Genomic DNA, 21,659 nt, shown 5'->3' on the forward strand with positions numbered 1-21,659 from the left:
TACTTTGACTGTTGAAAGCAACATCTTTCCTTTATTGCACTAAGCCTTGAGTGATCCAGCGTATAATTTTCTTTTGCCTGTGCAGTGCTTTTAAACTTAATTCTGACAGCACTGTTTTCTAGAAACATAGGCTAGCAGATTCTCGTTCTAATATGTTGTAAAGACTTTTTTAAAGATTGTCAGGAAAAAGTGTTCTACAAAAATGGCAGGAGGCTGGGGATTATGCTGAGAACTATTCATTCTAGGATAGAATGTGAAATCAGCAGTTAACATGGGAAACAGGCTACTAAGGCGAAGTTCAGATAGTCAATTTAAGGTGACACTAAGTGGGACAAGAGAGAGTTAATAGTCCTTCTCCCATTTTTAATACCTGCATTCAAAGTGTGATAAATTGGACTGGCAGCTTTGGGCACTGTTTTTCATCATTTAACTTCTAGTTCTGCTCCCTGCAGGATCTGGAAAACAAGATCTATTGGACTTACCAGCTCTGACCCGGTGCCTGCAGTTGTAGGGTGGAGAAGGGGGAAGCCAAGAAAGCACAGGTGGGGAGGAAGTGGCAGCAGCAGCACCAGAGTGGAATAGTGAAGAGGTGACAACAAAAAAGGGCCTCGGAGGGGATGGACAGGGTCACGGAGTATTCAGGAGGTGACCAACTTGAATCAGGATGAAGTATGTGAGAGTGATGCTCTGGCGAGTGGGTGAAGCTTAGACAAGGTGAGGGGCTGATACTGAAATGGGCTAAGCTTGTGTCTGGGAACCAGCAGCCCTTGAGTACTAATCCTGGTTCTGATCTGAGACTGCATGCAAATTCTGTTTTTCTGGCTGTTCTCTTATCCCTAAAATAGTAGTAATGACAATCATTATCTCCATCAAAGTGGTGTCATGAGGCCTAAAGTGCCACTGTAATTCTTGAACAGGAGAAATGTGTTGACCTTCAGTTGTGCCCCCAGTTAGTAAGTGCTTACCTCAGTGACAAATTAAAGTTTTGCTTTCTTTTCCTGTTAACACTGCAGGGCAACCACAGCTATGGAAAAGGTTTTGAACACCATCCTGGCTACTACAATAGATTTCTTAACTGCAATTGGGTTGCACACACAGCAAAGGGCAGGATTTGCCTTATGTGCCCTGTTGTACTAGTGAAAATGGAAACATTTGAAGAAAACCAGAAGCTTTCAGATCCTTGATTGTATCTGGAGGCCTAGGATTAACTTGTTCACAGATGTAACATTTTGCAGCAGAGTTCTAAAACTGATCCAGATCTGCAAGAGATCAGGTTTTATGCCCAAGTTAATCACTCAGCAGGGGAGCCTCACCTGCTTTTTAACTCGTTCAGACTAGAAATAAATACTAAGATCAATTAAAGTCTGATTGTTTCAGAAAATATATTTAAAGCAAGGATTTCCAACGATGAACATAGATTTCCACCTAGATTGAGCTGCCAACATATGGTTCACGGGACCCCAAAGATTGCCCATGAGGTAAAGCAGAATGATCGATCACTGTTAGTACAATATAGAGAAATAAGGTGGAGACATTCTTAATTATCTGGACAGGACCAGTTGAAGAGAGCACACAGGAAGAGCAACAGTGCCACACAATACAGTGTGAGATGCTTTGCTTCTACTGTTGTGGAATATCCTGAAGAAGCATGTGCTGAAGATACAGAACCCTATAGCATTTAACTGTGGAGACAGATTTGTACACTTTTACTCAATGAAACAATAATTATTTGTTAAATTTTACAGGAAGAAGAAAAAGAGTGCTTAATTAGTTGCACCTAACCAATACGGTAATTTATAACTTGATCCCTGGAGGGTAAAGTCAATTTACCTATATCTAGATCTGTATTGTGGTTTTCACAGGCTTACATCACAAAGGAAACAAATGATTTTTTTCAAGTCAGTGAGATGTTCCTTGTAATCTTTCAGGTGTTGTAGTACAGGTCAAATATACTATAGAAAATACAGGTTAGTGGACCCCAAAACCCAGTTAGTGAAACTGAGAAGTAACCTCTTCTGCTACTTCAAAGCAGACCATGAATTCAAGTAGAGACCTGTAAGACATACAGGGAAGTGTTTGTTAGGTCACCTAGATACTGACCATCAGATCACTTCTTGAATGGACCATGTGCTTTGAACCCTGGCATTACCTTTTCTAGGATTAAAATCCAGATTCCAAAGATGAAGAAATGTATATCAGGTGTATACAGTGGGTTGTAGAGTCATCTTTTATCTCACCATTCCAGACTGTGCCCACATAATAGAAGTGCTGTAAACTCTTGGAAATAGGCTGTCCAGTTCACTGGAGCTGTCGTGCAATTATGTATCAGCCTACAGAGGTCCAGAAATGATTCTGTTTGGAGTTGCCTTAGCACTGGTTCTGATCAGCAGGATGGCAGCAAAACAATAATGTGTATACTAATGATTTTATCTGAAAAAATAATTGGAAGTTAGGTTACTGAATGTGGAATCAGAAATAGTCTGTGTGCATGAAGAGTGAGAAAGAGGATCTCCTTTTTTTCCTGGTGTCTGTGTGATATTTTGACTTGCTGCTCTTCATCTGTTTATAAATGTAGGACTCCAGGAGTAAAGCCATGCTGCAGAGGGGTAGGGAGAGTGCTTTCTCAGTGGGATGTAAAGCCCTTGGCTCTAACGAGCATTACTTGATTTGTAGAACAGTAAAAGTTTTTCTGATGAACGGCACTGCATAAATATTAGATACTTTTATTAAAGTGGTGTACCCTCCTACTTGTTTCTGACAGATATGCTGGGAATTTCCTTTTTCGCAAACAACGTGTGTCTTGGTAGAAGCCTGTTTCCATGACTAAAACTAGTCATGATGAGAGCATCGACCTAGTATGGTTCCAGGAATAACCTACACATCAGCAATACTCTGCCAAGAACACAGAGACTGTTTATTGAGATGAACGGTTTTGGTTAATATGCACCACAAAGTAGAAAAAGAGATGCCTATATGTTTTAGTTCATAGATAATTATCAAGAAATTGTGTATGGAGAAAAATAATGTATGGTTGGGGAATAGAAATATAAGCCTTGAACTTCCTGTCCTGAAAATATAAATCACTGCAAGTTTTAAAACAGTTGCATGACTCATATGCAGAGGTCATAGACCAAATTTGCTGATGGAGGCAGGATGAAACAAATTCGGCTGCATTTTTATGATATTTTTCCTGCTGCTCTTAGCTTTTTATTTATCCAAAGTAATACAATTTTCCAGAGAAGTGTAACAGCTCCAACATACGGAATTGCTATCCAGTTCACTGCTTAGGCGCAAAACTGCATGGGAACAGTGGTGTGTCAATAAATAGCATACAGCATGTCAGGGAAAGTAGTCTCTCAGGAGCCATATTGCCAGCTTGGCAGTATTCTAGAAAGGGAGATTTCAAGATGGAATTGGTATATTAGTGCAGTTTAGTGAATAGGGCCCAGACCTAAAGGAAATCCAACTCCAGTAAGTGGAAGGCAGAGAGAAACAAGAAAGAGAGGCTTGTTAATGCACAGGTCTATAAATCAAGGGTTTTTTCCCAGTACTCTAGCACAAACTTTGGGCCAATTTTGAACATCCTTGTAAATGCGTATGCTGTAGCTTTTCACCTGAGAAACTATCACAATACTCAGTAAGCTATTTGGTAACCAATTGTGCTGTCTTTACTCTTGCTGAGTAGTATTTTTGTGTCACAAGAGAAGTAATCAGGAATTATCATTTTGGTATGATCTGCATGCTAGTTTTATGCTGCTGAGAGTGCTGACTGAGGTTGTTTCTGTATTTTCAGTAGCATTGCTGAAGTTTAGATTTTGATCCAGCAGAATTTAGAAAATGCAAGGAGAGAAATTCCTGCAATCAGTTTAAAATGTCAGCATATAACAAGTCAACAAGCCTGGGTCCAGATGAAAGTTTTAGACCTGAGTGTGACTTTTAATGGCAGGGAATAAGGCCTGTTAGGAGAGAGACTCCGTACTATTGAGTGTTCCAAATTATTTGATTTTGTGTGCATGTACGGTTGTATTAAATATTTTGTTTATGATATAAGGCATCTAAAAGTGTGTGTATTTGTGGGTATGACAGCATGCTCTTTCTCCTGTGTGTAACACTTGGACTTTGCAAGGTGCACTGCATATAATCATAATGGACTGGGGGAGGTGTTATCCCTCAGGATCTTGTCAACATATTTGTAGCCACTTGCCAGGTATATTATAGGTGAACTAAGTCATGTCAATGGTATTTTATTTTTTGCCAACAGCCTAATTTTTTGCATTTGCCACAAAGGTCTAGTTGGAATTGCCCTTTTGAATGACATTTGTCAGCATTCACCTGTGTTATTTGGGAAGGCCACAGTTTGATAATTTGCACATCTGAAAATATAACTGGTATTTACCTCCTCCCTTTGCATTATACAAGCTGTTTGGAATTTATTTCTGAATGGAAAGGGGAGGTTAAGGGTCACTCATACCCCCAAAGCCACCCCTGAAATTGCAGATGCCAGCCTCATGTCATCCTTCTGAGAACTGGGGAAGGCACGAAGGCAGTTTGGAGACACCATTTTCTGAAGTGTTGTTAGACACCTAATATTTCTTGAAACTGAGCATTTTATGTGGCTTTCACTTTGTGTTACTCTTATTTCTGCTTATGTGTAACATACAAGCTCTATCTTCTCATCTTTCATTTATGTGATTCCTGGCATTTTAAATTCAGGTAGATTAGATTTAGATTTTTTGTAATGAATCTGCATCATTTTGTGTTCTGCATACTCCTGAAATAGCCCGAGGGAACCTGATAAACCCAATTTGTATGTATCATTTAGAGACATAAGAAAGCATATGACTGGTTTCGTCTTTCTGTTGTTAGTTCTTTCCTGTAATTCTAATCACCATTGTATTGTAGCATTACACTACTGAGGAAAGCATGATTTCTCAAAGCAGGATGCTTGCCATTTTTAGAAATGGTGGTACTTAAAACGGCTTGGAGGTCTGTTTTTACAGCAGATCTTCTCCTGCTGATTCTAGTGGTAGTTCAGATCACAGTTTGCAAGGTAGAAACATGTCTGATTATTTCACCACCAGTGAGTTTAATCTATTTCTGGTGTTATTTCCTGACTTTAGCAGAGTATAATATAGGTAGGGTGCTTCTGTGCAGCACTGAGCTGCTGAAGAGCAGTTTGTGCAAAAGCATAAATAGATGCTGATGCTGCAGTGCATTGCATATGGCAAAGGATAAGGACTGATGAGATTTGGCAATGTTTTATTACTGTGCTGGTGAGATGCTTGGAGTCTTCTACATGGCTCCCATATCACTGTCACCTTTGCACAGAGCAGAGTTAAGGGGACAGAAGCATTAAGGACCTGGCCCTGTAATTTTCCAATTAAAATCGATCAGTGTAAACACTAAGGCAAATTCTCTTCTGATATTAGTCACTGTGCTTCTGTTGGCTCTAGTGAGGTTGTGCCTATTTGCAGTAGCTGAGAATTAGGCTATTGCACCCCTCTCAACCTTTCTGCTGACTTAACACAGTTTTTTAAACATAAAAGTCTTGTTTCAGGTCTGGGTTGTTGGCTTATAAGTTTAAATTGGAGGCATGTCAGTTCTTACGTAATCAACACTTTGAAGAAGATCCATGAATGAGGTTAGGTAAAAATGCATTTTTTCCTGCTACTCTCTGGGTTTTCTCAGAACCTAGGTAATTTTATCCCATTTTCATCAAACATGCAGGTAACTTTAGAATCCTGCATCTGTATTTTTTCTAGGGAAGCAAAATAAAATTACAAATGACAGTAATTGACATTACATGCTTTAATTAAATTTCCTACTCCGTGAACCAAAACCTTTTAACCAAGTATTGCAGTGCTATTTCTGTATTTATTTGTTACATGGGTTAATGTGCTATGTGGCAGATACGGTATTTATCCATTTTCACAAATTAAGCTATCAGTGTCATGTTGCCTTTGAATTGTTTCCTGTATTGATGGCCAGAATGGCTTGAAAAAGACTTTAGTCTTCCCTGGCTATAATTCTGTTTTCATAAAGCTGAAAATTGTGGGGTTGAAAGTGAGCCTTTAGGAGCAGTTGGGAAAATCTGGATCCAAAGCATCTTACCAGTGTGTTGTTTTTTTTCCCGCAGTGATCTCTGCTAAGGGAAAGGGGAAGTGCACAGGCTTTTTGAATGATGGCTTTGTTGTTGTTAGATTACAGGAATTAGAAATTAAGTCCCACTTGAATTTGTGTTTGCGGCAAGTGGAAATGGGTTACAGAGAGTACAAATAGAAATTCCTGTACTTGGTCCCCAAGCTATACCCTTCACACCTGTTGTCAACTTCTTGCCATGTTACACCCTCTGAGAAAGCAGTTCTGCTTTAGCTAATTTGTAGCTTTCTTACTCTACTGTAACTACACCTATTAGAAATGTACCTGGACATGATCTTTTGGCTGTAGGTACAAAAAATTACCATAAAAAACCACCAACTTTCTTTTCTTTCACTACTTTTTAATAAAATAGCTATTTTCTCTGTGCAGAAAAGTGCCACTTTATAAATAGTCACTCATAAAATAGGTTGATTTGAAGATGAAGGTTCCTCTGTCTTCAGACTCTGAATTTTCTTAATTATCTTAAGTGCATCCTCCTTGATGTTTCAAGTGGAGCATGGTTTTCCTTTAGCTGTACTTACCTCCTAGACAGGATTGCCGTAATAACTATCTGTGATGTTTGTGATTCTGTTCAGAAATTAAGAAAAGGAAAGCTTGGTACAGAATGGCCAGCTTAGTATTGTCCTGTAACTGAATGCTGTTATTCAGCAGTTTGGTGATCCAGTTTCTCAGTTCCAAAAAGCAGTGAGACTCCAGGAGTCAGAATAGGGAGCCCCATTAGTACGTGCGAGTACAGCATGAAAGAGGACTGTTGGCGGGGGAGCACTGCTCTTAGGAGTAACCAGGTAGCTGCAGACTAACGTGTATTTGAGATCCCTTAGAATTGGAGAAGAATGTGGTTTCAGGACAGTTATGAGAACTCTGTGTATTTTTCTGCAAGGAATCACATCTGATATGAAACCTGTGGAAGGAATGTTCTGTAGCACAGCTGAATAACCCTAAACAGTAAATACCTCTCAGTTCTCCATACTTGCCTTTTGGCACTGGTATTTTAAATGAAGTTCAATTGGAAACTAGGAAGGTAACCACTTTCCACGACTTAGAAATGAGCCAGGGATGTGTCATTTCCCTCATCCTGCTCCAAGCTGAAATAGACACTTAAACATTTTATAGCTTCTGAAAAGTTGTAGTCTGTAGAAAACTTCATAGCTATTTGATTTTTAGCCGAGTAAGTGATTGCTTTAGATTATCTTTTCATTACTGTCCCTCTTTGGCAGGACCCAGGGCACATAAAAGTAGTTAATTTCTTAGCAGTAGTTTATTATTCTTTTGATGGCTCATACCTCTGCTTTCTTCTGCTTTTTAGCTTTTTACATGCTTTTGCCTGTTTAGGCTTAATACTCATTCCATGTGAGTTTTGCTAATTACTGCAGTAGGGAAGTATTTCTAGAGAAAGCATACTGCGGTCAGGAGCTGAATTTGGTAGTATCACACGTGCATCTCAATTCTGGCAACAGGATTCAAGGATTCTGTAGCTCTTGTTGACCAGCCTTTTGTTTTACACCAAAAAAAGGGGTAAATTTAACTTCCAATATTGCCATGTCTGTGCCTTACACCTTTTGTACACTGTGAGGGGAAATGGTAACTTTAAGTTGTGTGAGGAAAAGGTACGAGTTACCTACAACAGGAACAGACTGATACTGGTAAAAACGTGTGCCTTACGCTTGCTGTTTGAGTGTTTTATATGACTGATAACAAAAGCACACAGTCAAAATTACATTCCAGCATTCAGAATGCAACTTACCAAGCTGCAAAAAGCAGATTTAGTTTCTTTTGCAGATGGTCTATGAGTCTCATGTGGCATCATATTAAATTATATAGGCAGTCAGTCACTTGTTCTGAAGCGATGCTCTGAGCCGAGAGTTGTGATGTGCATGGACCATTCTGTTGGAAAACAGACTCTAAAGCTAATACAGCTTCTCTGCAGAGCAGCAGCAAAGCGGCCTGCAGAGCAACAAGGGGCTTCAGACACCTTATAGACTGCAGTTCTCCCTGATATGCACTATGAGGGTGGCCCAACGACCATACGATGGGCTGTGGAGCATTTTGCCCTAAAGGTAGGAGACTAGACTGACTCAGTTATTTTTCATTGTCATTTCTGTGATACTTTAGGAGTATTGTTTTCTGACCTTGTATTTTTGGAATGGTAGTTATTTTTATTCTGTGATAATTTGAAGATAAGAATGGGAGGTTGTTTTCTTCTTCCCTTTGTCAGACTTGTTTTTCCTGGGTGAAAGAGGAAGAATATACAATAGTTTGTTAATTTTGGAAACTATTCCATGAAAATATTTCTGCAATATGAGGTAGAATTAGATATTTCATCCTAGTGCTATTTCATAAGAGTATGTGTTTTCTATTAACTTCAGTTTGAGACAAATTCAGTCCTTTAGTAGTACTTGATCTAGTGTGAAAATAGTGATTTTTATGATTTGAATTTCCACTCAGGGAAAATTGTCACTTGTAGTCAAAAGCATACTTGAGATAGCAATTTTCTAATGGCTATGTGTGATGCAGTAGGTAAGTTTTAATATTCATATGTATTAAAATGAAAATTTTTTAGTACTAAATGCTCCTAATAGGAATATTAACATAAACTCATTTATGACATCAACAGCTGAAGGCTTCAGATTATTTCTAGGAAACTTTGAATGTGTTAGTACTATGGATTAAAACCCATTTAAGGTTATTTACTTGCATGATTCAATTGCAATTTTTGGTGTGTTCACCTGCAAGGCAGCAAATACAGCCATAGCTACTATTGGTATGAATGTTTTGCATGCTGGAATTGATATATTGGTAATGACAGCAGCTTGTGAAATGGATTTAACAGATAGGAGTTTACACAGTGGTGTTTCCCATGTCTGACAGCGTTTGACAGGGGGTAGCAACTGCTGCGCTGAGCTTACAGCTAGTTTGAAATCGCTTGGAAAAGAGTTGCAATGCATGTGCAGTTTAGGGCTGTGGATTTATGCTTACATTGATGGTGCTTACAGTGCTTGCAGCTTATTTCCTGATAAGAAATATGTGAACACTGTAATCAGATGAACAGTTCAGTAAGCTAATTTTTTTTGAGGCAGGGCATTTATAAGTTGAAGCAGCTGTCTGAGGGTTTTAAGGAAACGAGCAAAGTCAGGAATGCGCAGGAGGGTACCAGGCAGTGCCTGTGAAGAGCAAGGCACAGGGCTGCATGAAAAATCATTACTACTAGTTATATCAAAACAAGTGTGTTCTCTTAGCTGTGATAATGGGTTTGTAAATAAAAGGTACAAGAATTTCTGTGCATTCTAGATCAGACTAAGTGTGACATTATAGACTGTGCCTAGCTTCTATTTTACAAGAGCAATTTGTGTCTTCAGAAAGGAAACATACAAATGTATCCTTTAATCTTGAAGTGCATCACTTTCTGTGCTGCAGAATGGGGATAGTGCTATTTTCTTCTGTTGGTGGGATCTTAAATGAATTAATTCTGATTAATGTATTTGAGAACATAGACTGGAAAGTGTTGATTTATTTCCTGTGTAAAATGAGAACTAACTCTGCTTTCCTAAGCTGAGCATAGTTTCCAGTTTGTGCTACCAAAATCCTGTCTTGCATCATAATCTTGCACTTCTGTGCAAATGTGTTTTAGGAGAATACTACAGCCATACTATTGATTATAGCACACTGATTTATGCCACCTGATCAAAGTCCTCCCTCTATTAGGGATTGCCACAGCCCTAATATATTCCTCTCAGTCTCTGAAATGACCCTACATGCTGTATGGCTGGCAAGAACAGGAGGGCTTACACTTGTCAGATGTGCGTCTTGGTAAGTGATGCACACTCATATGAAATAAGGATGGTGAAACAAGTTTACCTTTTCTGTAGTCCTTTCTGTAACAGTCCAAGCCTGAAGTTTTTCTGCAGTCAAATGCACATTAGCCACTACATTAGCCAAGAGAACCCCCCAAAGGGTAGTATACTCTTCAATATGATAAATTGTGTATTTCTGCCACTTTAATGTTTCATCTTGCTGCCCTCACCAAATCCAGCCCATTTGCTTTAAGAATGTAGGTGAGTTTCTGTTGATCCAGCCAAAGTCACAGCCTCGTTTTTCCATGTTGAAGGTCTGTCTATATCCCAGTTCCCAAATTAGATTCCGATTCTGTCCTTGACAAGAAATTTAAATTCCCTAGGACATGCTGCAGAGACTTTTAGAAACCATCTGTTAGACACAAACACTAAAGTATCAAGAAGTCGGGAATCTTTAAAATGGAGGGGAAAAAAGAATTAGGTACAGCAGGTCCATTCTCATTTGTTGTACTGAATCTGAAAACCATGGTTAGATGCTCAGCATTGATGCAGAAGGTAGCAAAGCATGGACTGCAAACTGTTGTGCAAGTAGATAATACATTCGCATATTTGTATCCATTATTTTAATTTCTGAGGGTCACTTTTTTTATTTGCTACTTGTCCAGCACCTTGGTGTCACCCTCGAACTTTATCTTGAATGGCTTTAATACCAAAGAAAGATCTTCAAGCATGAGCAGCTCTCAGAAGATACTGAAGTGATTTTTGTTTCTGTTTTTTGCCTTCTGGGGCCCTTTACTACAAATATTTTGATCCTTTGTTACAAAGTCATTCCCTGAAGATGACCAGATGCTTACATTAAAACACAAATAGCTCCAAGAAGTACAGTTTGAAAATAGTGGCCATGTGTGATACATAAACCAATTTCCAGTCCCTGAAAAAGAACTGTAACTTTCCAGTAAATGTAGTAATTTTTCTAATTCTTCCAAGAAGTAGTAGTCGTCCAGATTATTGAGATGCAGTGGATCTGACACTTGTTTTTTTCTCCTTCAAAACCAGGGTTTATATACACAAGAAAAGAGCAAGAAATTCAGGAAATCCTCAGCTTGCTACTAGTATGCCCTCACATTCCTAAGAACTATTTTTGGATTTTCTCTTAGGAATAGCTAGAACTTGTCGAGCTGGGAAAGACTTCTTGGAACAAATCTTTGGTTTTGTCTTTTCTGCATGAGCGCCCCTTGTTGATGTTGGAATAGCTACTATTAGCTGGCTGGTGGTGATTCAGAGAACGAGGCAAGTCAGTCATAAAATAAAATCAGCTTCTCCACTCCACAATATTTGGAAAAAACTATTGCAGCAAGCTGATGAGTGTATAGAATGAACTTCCCTCTACTTGCTTTGTGTTAGGACTGCACCAGGCGGTCTGTCTGACTCTCTACTGGATTTTGCTACCTCTGGGTTTATTATAATTTGTGAAGTATCAGTGAGGAGGATACAAACATTCTCTCTTCTGTCTCCATGTATTCCCAGAGTACTCCATGTAGTTCTGAGAATCTCAATAAATCTTTCCAAATATCTCAGTAAATTGGAAATCTTAGCTTTCAAAGGATTTGTTTCAGTAAGATATTTTGCATTTAGGGATACCATGTGCAGACCATTTAATAATCTCTACGTGTCTGTTGCACAGAGACCCTACCAACATATCTGAGGCTGTTTGAGGAGTTTTTAGGCTGGAATCAGATTCAGTGCAACACATTTTGATAAGGACTTGGGATGGTCACAGCATTTCTTGTATGCATAGTTTGTTCTTCAATTGGGGAAAAAAAAGTTTTGTTTGAATGCTTGTCTGTGTTTGTTCCCAGTGCTGGTTTTGGGGGATTTTAGTGGTATTTGAAACACTCCTGTAGGGTGGCAGGCTTTTCAAAACATCTGCAGATACTGCTTATGTATTTTGAAAGATGTGTTGAGAGAATGTGGTGAAGGAATGACTGGAATGACTGGCATCTGTGTTAGCTTGACAGTGCAACACTTGCTACCTCTCAGAAACTACAGGAAAATCCTGAGAAAGAAGCTTCATCCCATAATGAAATGTGAAGGCATGTATGGCTTAATGAAGCTACTTGTGACATGGCAAAAAAAATCACATGCACTCTCCAGAAGGATTGCATTTGGTCCCTGTTTTGTTTTTGTTGTTTTGTACCTACTCAGACCAGACATTTGTCAGTCTGTGGAGGGTTTTTTTTCCCTGCTAATTGTAAAAAGGAAAGGAACAGCAGGCTAGTCACTGAAATACTTTGGAGTAGTTTTGGACTTTAAATAAAGCTCAAGGCAATAAGCATTTAATTTCTATTGCATACATGAAAATAAAGTTATGGCATTTCTGCCATTCTTTTTTGTGAGCAGCATTTCACCCGTTCTTTTTGTGTGTATGCCATGTTTTGTTTAATGGAGAAATGAGAAAAGAAAATAGATTCTTTTTTGGAGAATGGGTACTAATGCAGTAACATTAAAGGCAGGCATATTGTTGTCAGCCAGTTTGCATATTTATTTACTTTTACAAATGGTTGGCTTGGAGTCAGCAGTTAATGGAATGAGAATGATGTTCCTGTACAGATCATTTCCTGAGAAACATTTTCAATTGCAAACATATCTCTGCTTTTCTTTCCCTATTTGTTATGTTTTGGAGAATAAATGAGGAGTAGCATTTACAACTTCAGGTTTATGTTCTGAAGACAACTTTAACAGTTATTTCCAGATAAAAAGGCTCCTTTGTAGTTGTAGACATATGTTTATGATGTTTTGTGCTGTGAATATCAAATTTCTGGTGGACACTGTGTCACACTCTGCAAACTTGTAAACATCTATAAATCCATTGGATCATTTTAGTACCATGTGTAATGCAGATTTATTGCCTTTTGTGTGGATTTCTTTTGTTTTGGAGTTAAAGCTGAGCTGCCAGAATCCATATTGGATGAATTATGTATTCAAGAAAATTAGACCATTTTAGATTAATATTTTCTTTTCCCTTTGTGGACTTATAAGATGCACACACACAAGCATTAAAAAATAACAATTGGATGGATAGCCCAGAAAGCAATTGCATAAGTTTTGAATAGTATAATTCTGTAAAAACTTAAACTGGGACTTTTTGAAAATGCTTTTGCTGATTGTATTTTTTCCTCTCATTCTCTGGCCATCTCAAGCGATTTGAATCTTTTCATATTTGGCAGTACAAATTTAGAATTACTCCACTGAAATTATGTCGGGGTGTCTAACTGGAGTATATGAGGGAGAATAGAATTGAAAGTGAGTTGGTATAAACTGGCATAAATTCACTGAAATCTGTGTGGATACAGTTATTAACACGCAAGTCTGCATAGCAGACTATCAGGTCAGTGGGAGTAGTAAAGCTGCTCCGGCACACAAGTGGTTACAGAGGCAAGCCAGCCAGGTCATAAGCATTTATGGGAAATTTGCACCCAGTGAAGAGAATATGAAACCAAAACCAATTCATCTGCATTTGACTCAACTCTGAGCGAACATCTCTGTCTGCCACAAGAGCAGTAAAGACATTTCTTATTGAAAATCAGCATTTTTCTAAACTGGCTGTTTAGAAAATTCCTGACTACGGACATCAATGTATGTAGCATAAGCACATGTTTGAATGTGGGTGTACATACAAATATCCAGTGTTACTCTGGCAATATAATGTCTGCAGCTAGCCTCCCAAGCTGTGCTTGTTAGAGGGAAGAGTAGCTTAAAGTATGGTACATAAAGCTACTGTCTACCATAGAGGTTTACAGTATCAGGTGATTTGTCCTTTGGCTTTTTATAAGAAGCTGAAACTCCTGGAGTGCTGTGAATGGCAACAAATCTCAGCTTCCACCAAAAAAAACCCAAATCAAACCAGACCACCATGAAAACACAACCTTTCCCCTCTTCTTCAACCCCCCTGAAGCCAAAACAAAGTATCTGCAACCTTAAAAGTGGCACAGATGACCTTGAATGGAAAACCTTTATGTTAAGAATAAAATACAGTTAAAGAATTGCAGAAGCGTGTATGTATATATTTATGCAGGTGTACATGCATATATTTAAATCTTCTGGTTTTGAAACATTGAGGTTAGAAGCATTGTGTCATTGTGGTACTCCAGTACTAGGGTTTGGTTTTAGTTAATCACAGACTTTCAGAATCGATCTGTTAGTGTTGTAGCGCTTGAGTAATTTTAGTTTTGTAAGTAAGGAATCAATTATATGGAAAGACATGGCTGTAGCACTCAGAAGAGACCATTTAACACTGCATCTTGCTGTATTTATTTTATGAATCTTCGAATAGATATGCCAAAATACGTCTAAACCACAGAGAATGTGTTGGGTGATACGGCATTTCTGAGCTCAGTTAAATAATTAGATGTGTTTTATTCAAATCAGAATAACATTAAGCCCTGAATACTAAGCAGGGCAGCAAAAAGCCTTCAGCACAGAAAATAAACAAGTAAAAAACCCAAATGAAACTGTCTGCTAAATACAATGTGGAGCAACAGGCTGCATGTTCTAGAGGAATTAAGCCAATTTAAACCGTATGGGCAGTACTCCACTTTCAGATGTGCTTGGCATCCAGTGGTTTCAATGGCAGTTGAATGCACACATCAAAGGGCAAAGTCTGGCTTAGAACATTCGTGTGGAGTTGATAGCATAGGTTTATGACTTTGTAATCCTATAGCATCTAAAGCAGTAAGAACTCTATCCAGCTTAAAATAGCTGCTGTAGTTGCTGTTGATACAAGCTTGTGGACTCCCCAGCTCTGGGGCCAAATCTGGTGATGGCATGATAGGAGGAAGTCTGTTGACAGCTGATAGCAGTAGAGTTGCACTTGATTACATCGTAACAAGTTTGGCATGTGGACCTGAATCAGAAGTCTAAGCAGAAGTGACCATTCCTTATCCAGAGTTAAAACTGGGACTTTCACATTGCAAATCCATGAAGATTTGTCTGGTCCATGTGTAGCTCAGTTGCTTTTAAGGGTCTTGCTTCAAACATATGTTCAACCCCCACTTCCACTCAGCATGGTGACTATAAAAAACCCACAAAGGACTGGGTTTTCCTCTTGCATCCAAAGGATGAAGTCCCTAATCTGGCCAATATAAGCACAGCGAGAACAAGCCCCATGGTAGCTGACTCACAGGGCTGTATCTGGGCTGCAGCAGAGGGTGGGAACAGAAAGGTGCTCTTAACTCTTAATTGCTGGGGTCGTGCACTGGCCAAGCATGCTTGATATCAAGCAGACAACTCTGTGGATACTGTCTTTCAGAGGAGCTGCTGCAGGGCCCTGTGCACTGATCTGCCTTCTGGCAACTGCTGTATGAATGAGCTGTAGCTGTGTCCCCTTCTGCCTTCCTGGATCTTTATACTTTAAGATTCAAAGTGGAGGTCTTACTGATAGTCCAAGTCCTCCCTCAGAGTATTTCAAGAAATTGTTTTGGCTGCTGCAAAAACTGTCACAAACATGTGCCTTGTTTTTATTAAAATGCTAAATTGCTGAAGTGATTTTTATGAAAATTAATTAAAACAAATTAATGAAAAGCAGCTGAAAAATTGATTCCTCTGCTGAAACTGTGGTATGCAAACTCTTAACCTCAATCACATTTTTGTGATTCCTCTATAAACACCTAAGTGTATAATAGTAGTTTGTCATGGAACGTTTTTGATGGAAATTCTTAGAAAGTGAGGCTATGCTACATAATACATTTTCTCTCCATTTACATACAACTTGTTATAATGCATATGTTCTTACCTGCTCCTTTTAGTAATATTACTAATCTGTAGCTAAATGTTTTCTCTTCATTATCAGGAAAGAAAGGAAAAGATGCTATCAGGCTCTGGGTTTCTCCATCATGTTTTCTGCTTGTAGGGGACAGGAGAGCCAGGAGTCTTTATTACAGAACTAATACCAACCTTGGGCATGGTTGCGCACTGCAGAATGCAGTGGCTGTGGAGGAGCTGTCCTCTCTGGCAAACTGGATCCATCTGGGATCTTTGGATCATCTGGAGATGGGTTGGGTAGGTTCTGCATATGGCTCAGGCAGGTGTGATAGACGTATGAGTTGGGTGACCTGCCTGGGGGGAATAAGACCACACTTGTGCATACCTGAGTACAACAAAGCAGCAGTTAGCCCCTGCTGTACAATCAACCTATCACTTGCAATGCATTCTAGAAGAGATCAATGTATTAGTTTATTGTGCATATTTATTATTATTTTATTTGTATTTTATGTACCGTTTCCTTGCAAGATATGGCAAGTTTTAGTTTGTTTTATTATCAGAAACTCTGATAGTATGTTGAAGGTCATGTTATTAATAGTAATAGTTGTACAGACTAGAGAACAAATCTGGGGAGGTTTAGTGGGCCTAGTAAAGAATGCCTTAAAGAACATTCAGCCTTGAAAGGTCCACTCAGTCTCCCTGGAGAAGCGTCAGTGAGTTGTTCCAGTGGGTCACACCTTGGGGAGGGAAGCCAAAACCTTTCACCACTGTCCTTTACTAGGAAAATGAGCTGACTGCTTCCCCTACTGTGACTTGCCCAAGCAAAGCATCCAGCCCTTTGGGATAGGACTGCTCAGTGAAGCCAGTTGGCTTGAACAGATTTCTTATTATGCTCCTTCTTGGGATTGCTGTGGAAAAAGAGCCCAAATAGCATTTTCTGCCCAGGAATCTTTGTGTGGAAGTCCTCCATGAACTAAACATTTCAGAACAGAAAGACCTGCACGTGAAAGCTTTCTATCCACTGATGTTTTTATGCTTATAACCATGGTTAATAAAAGCACCAGTGATTTTCTCTAACGAGTGCTATCAGTTAAAAAAATGCCATTAAAAGGGTAAACAGTTCCTGAGATTGTGCATGTTAGACCAAATTCATCCTTGCTATAACTCCTCAGAACTCAATGGATTTACATAAGGGATTAATTTGGTCCATTGCTCTTAGCCATCAGTTTTAGAGGATATACAACAATCAAGGGAACTATTATTGTCAGCGTTATTTTATGACTCTTTAGAGCTGCTCAATATTTGTATTTTACAGATACAAAAGCAAGGGTAAGTGTATGAAGTGAAGTTAGTGTTTCCGTACTGAAAGTAGTGGATTTCTTAAGGTTACTTTTGTACAATTAAAATAAGCATTCTAACAGCCATTATTGCTATGAATCGTGCATAGAACCCTTTCATAGAGGCTGCTCCTGAAAAGTGCACAGGCATTTCACCTGGCAGAGCACAAAATATTTCATGAAGCATAGACAGTATTTGGAAAGGTTTAAGTACTGTTATCACACCAACTGACTAACTATTGCAGAGTTCATGTGAAACTCAGCTGTACTTGCACACAGGGAGTTAAAGCAGAGAGGTAAAACTCTTTTTCAAAAGCTAACTTACGAGGCAGTTAAGGGGCCAGGAACAAAACACAAGATCTCTACTGTCACTTTCTACTTTGCTGTTTTCTCCAAACCTGAATTGCATCTGTAATTTTCAGAATAAACTGAGCAAAGATTCAGCTAGTAAGTCTGAAATGTTAGATGTTGAATCTGCATCTGCACATAAATCACATATTTCAGTTCATGTCAGAAGGTGCATACAGCTGCCTGAAACTTTAGGACACATGTAGAATAGTTGAATTAAGTTATTTAAGTTTGAACTGAAACAGTTTTAATAACGAGTTCTATTAAAGGTCTGTACACTGGAAAATGAGTGGTCAGAGCAGCATTACTTACTTATCACACATAGAATCGTAGAATCAGCAAAGTTGGAAAAGACCTTCAAGATCATCAGGTCCAACCATTCCCAAGCACTGCCAAGTCCACCACTGCATCATGTCACTAAGGGCCTTGTGTACAGGATTTGTGAATGCTTCAGGGATGGGGATTCCACCACTGCCCTGGACAGCCTGTTCCAAAGCCTAAGAAAATTGCTAAAGAAAAAAGTAAAACCATGTCTTGAGTTGTCTTCTAAAAGGCTTTCCACATAAGATGGCAAAACTCTTCCCTGGTTTGGTAGGTCAGATTTTTACTGATTTCTTGGTCACAGAACAGGGTACTACTGGCTTGTCTGATCACCAAAGCAGCAACCCTCCCTGCACAGTACTCTGTGTTCTTCCATAGTGGTAGGATTAGTGTATTGGCTTGTTTGTATTTATGCTCATCTCTTATACAGAGGCATGTTTGGCTGGTGAAGCAAGGAGTTTGTCTTTGCAATCTATGAGGTGAGCAGAGGGATAACTGTAAAAGTGTAGAACCTGTACAGTACAGAACTAGTGGCAGATTGTTTCAACACTTCTCTGGATCAATCTGTTCCTCTGTTCTCAGAGCATGTATTACAAGAATATTACTTTTTGCACCATTAGAGGACTTTGGCTGAGTAGGAAATACGAGTCCATATTTCCTGACAACTGTGGGCTTCTCCAGACTGTTGGATCTTGGATTATTTCGCATTCCCATGTCCAAGTTCTATCTCAGCCTATGTCTGGACTCCACACTAAGGCAGTACTTTTGAGGGTTCATCATTTTACACCTATGTCTTGCTGCTGTTGTATCTGCTAAAGAAAGGCCAAGAACACAGGCCAGAAGCATCCTGCAGTCTGCTCCAACTGGTCTCTGACCTGAGCAATGGAGATAGCCATGTGCTGCAAATAGTTCTATCAGTCTGGCAGCTCCTGTGTGGATATATAACCAGACCCAGCTCCTCTCAAGTAGCTAAACTTGAAGTATCTCCAGAGCAAGGGTGACACAGCTGAAAGCAATAATCATTTTCCTCAGCTAAGATGATTAATTAGTGTTAAAATGTCAAGACTATTAAAATGCAAGTGATCCTTTCAAAATTTGAGGACAATGTGCCTTATCCTGGAAAAGACTTGAGGAAATTGTGTTGATTCGAGTACCATTATCCATGGAAAATATACCAGTAAAGGTTTGTTGGGTGGGCCTCCTTTTTTTGTTAGCTATATTTTATTACTTTAATTATACCTAATGGCTTATCTAATAGAGTCATGTTCTTATAAAGAAATTAAGACAATTAATGCTACTTCTAGCAAGAGTGAAATAGTAAGGAAAATTGAATTGAAATTTGACCAAGCTCTTCTCTTTTATTTCCTAGTATCTGAATTACAGGAAGAAGGAATAAATGCCATTAACTTACCTCTCAGTCCAATTCCATTTGAACTAGACCCTGAGGACACTATGCTAGGTAATTCAGAACAATTTTAAATCTCAACATAAAAGCTTGATGTAAAATAAAGTTTCATGCCTGTAATAGTTTATAATATCTTTCTTTAAAACCCTCCAGAGGAAAATGAAGTCCGAACAATGGTTGATCCAAATTCAAGAAATGACCCAAAATTACAAGAACTAATGAAGGTAACGAAAAGCATGTAAACATTTTCAAGAAAGTTAAGGTATTTTTAATGCTATCCCTGACTCTTTCATTTGAACACTTCAAAGTATTTTTTAGATATTAATTAAATGAAACCAGGTCGTGCATGCACCCCTGTGAAATGGGAAGGTCATTTGCTGAAGTATCTTTCTCTAGATATGGCACATGGATACTTAAGGATTTGAATTAAAATCCTGAGTTTTTAGTCCCATCCTACCCCCAATCCTATGGTCACCCTGACTTCCCTTGTAGTCTTTGTGATTCTTGGGTCAGAACTTTAGCAGGAAGCTTCATTACAACTGACTTCAACACCTTTGGATTCACAATCAAATGTTAAAATACTAGTGAAAGCAAAGGACAGATTTCACTCCAGAAGGCACTGCATCAAGCTGGTGTTTGTCTAGATACTGTGGTGCATTATAAAGTGCTTCCTAACCACTTGGAAGAGTCCTTCCTAAGTCCTTCCTATTTTCTTCTGATGGTATTTCAGACTTGATTGTATTTTGAGCCATTGCAGCTTTGGTATTCTTTCTGCTAAATATTTTCATCATTGTAAAAAATGACATGTGTTTTAAATTGCAAATGAATAGTGTGTAATACTGCCAAATTTGTGTTTCCCATATAGGTATTAATTGACTGGATTAATGATGTGTTGGTAGGAGAGAGGATTATTGTGAAAGACTTGGCTGAAGACCTGTATGATGGACAAGTATTGCAGAAATTATTTGGTAAGAAAAGAATCTATGTGCACGCTGTTGGGGCATTCTGTCAGTAAGTGGATCACTTGTTCCTACATAGGAGCCTTGGTTTCGTCTTACATTTATGCCACTAAGTGGTGTAAAAATAGCATTATATTATGAGACCCTTGAGCAATAGGCTGTATGCACAGTCCTTATAGCTACAGTGCAATGTGTGGTGCTCTGTAGTTGATGAGAAGAGCATAAAGCCTACCTGGGGTACTAGCGAGGGAGGGTTCTTGTCTTGGCAACAGTATTCACTCCAATTAAATTTATTATCTGCATATGTGCTGTGCAAACTTAACCATGTTACAAGTGGAAAGTAAGTTTCAAGGCAAGGGTATTTCCAGTACAACACTGGATGTTTTTAATCTCTGCTGGTTCCATATTGTAGTTTATTCACATTGCGAAGTTCCTTTGGAAAGTTGGAATTTCTTTCTAATTTGATGTCTGGCTTTTAACATTGCTGAGGTAATGGTACCCAGTGGACTGCAAACTGAGCTTCAGCTGAGAAACAGATAGAGAAGAGAAACTGCTAATACAGAGCTGGCATGTGCTTTTTGAACTGTTGGCTTAGAAGCCATTTTCTTAGTTATTACAGCTCATAAAGTCTCCAGTAAATTTCTTCTCAGTATCTCAAATGAATCTTGAAACATCATGTGAACATTTCTAATAAAGAGTACACAGACTTCTATGAATGGTTAAGCTATTGAATATATTGTGATGGACTGGATGTGCCCCAGACTGAGCAATCTGACTCTCATGGGCAGACCTCCAGTGACTTCAAACCCAAAAAGACACGTATCAGATGCAGCCTGACTCTAAATATGCGTATACTGATCCAGCACTCACTGATTTCAGTGGAATCTTTTCCATTACCATTAATTCCTTATGGATCAGGTCTATACTAACTGAAGACTTTGGTTTTGTGAGACTATGCACAGATTCATTTTTGTGGAGGCACAAGAAACCCATGGAGATAGGATCTCAGGCAGGATTCACAAGCTGGTAGCTCAGGCTCTCTGGGAAGATACTTGGCTTCGCTGAGAATAAGATTGGCTCTTACTGAATAAGATATTTGTTAATAAGATATTCTTTCATAGAAGTAAATTGATAGGTGGCCAAACATTTTGTTTCTGTTGTTGTGATCAGGGAGCATTTACTGCTAAATTATCTTTGCTTGTTATTTAATGGTAAACACTAAGCTGTGTATGTATATACCTAGCAATTTGTGCTAATTAGTTACAAACTGATTCATGAAGTATTTTTGATCTTCTGCAAATTTTGAGTGTAGAAAAGAGCTGTGGTTTTCTAGAAAGAAACTGTCAGAGGTTTTAGTTGTTTTCATACCTCCAGAAATACTTGTCCACATTTCTTGCGTGCATCCTCCACATCTCTGAATGTGGTGTCTCTTCACTGTTATTACAAACAGGCTGAGTACAATTTTTAAATCTCCTGAGTCTGAGGGAGAAGCTAGAAGAGTGAGACCAGTGAAACAAATCTTCTTGAAGTTGGTGTATCTTCTGTAGGTTTGATGGTCTGCTGTACAAGCTGTTTGTAT

The 21,659-nt window shown here is 38.8% G+C and overlaps 1 protein-coding gene across 1 annotated transcript in view; it reads left to right on the top strand.

Moving 5' to 3' along the window:
• The window catches only part of PARVA (parvin alpha), a 66,741-nt gene that overhangs the window by 22,213 nt on the left and 22,869 nt on the right, over positions 1–21,659 (top strand). Inside the window, exons 2-4 of the mRNA XM_005150642.3 lie at positions 19,086–19,175; positions 19,275–19,345; positions 19,987–20,089. Coding sequence (XP_005150699.1) covers positions 19,086–19,175; positions 19,275–19,345; positions 19,987–20,089 — 264 coding nt within the window. The remainder of the gene's footprint in view (positions 1–19,085; positions 19,176–19,274; positions 19,346–19,986; positions 20,090–21,659) is intronic.

The sequence above is a fragment of the Melopsittacus undulatus genome, chromosome 8, assembly GCF_012275295.1.
Source record: "Melopsittacus undulatus isolate bMelUnd1 chromosome 8, bMelUnd1.mat.Z, whole genome shotgun sequence".
NCBI lineage: Eukaryota > Metazoa > Chordata > Aves > Psittaciformes > Psittaculidae > Melopsittacus > Melopsittacus undulatus.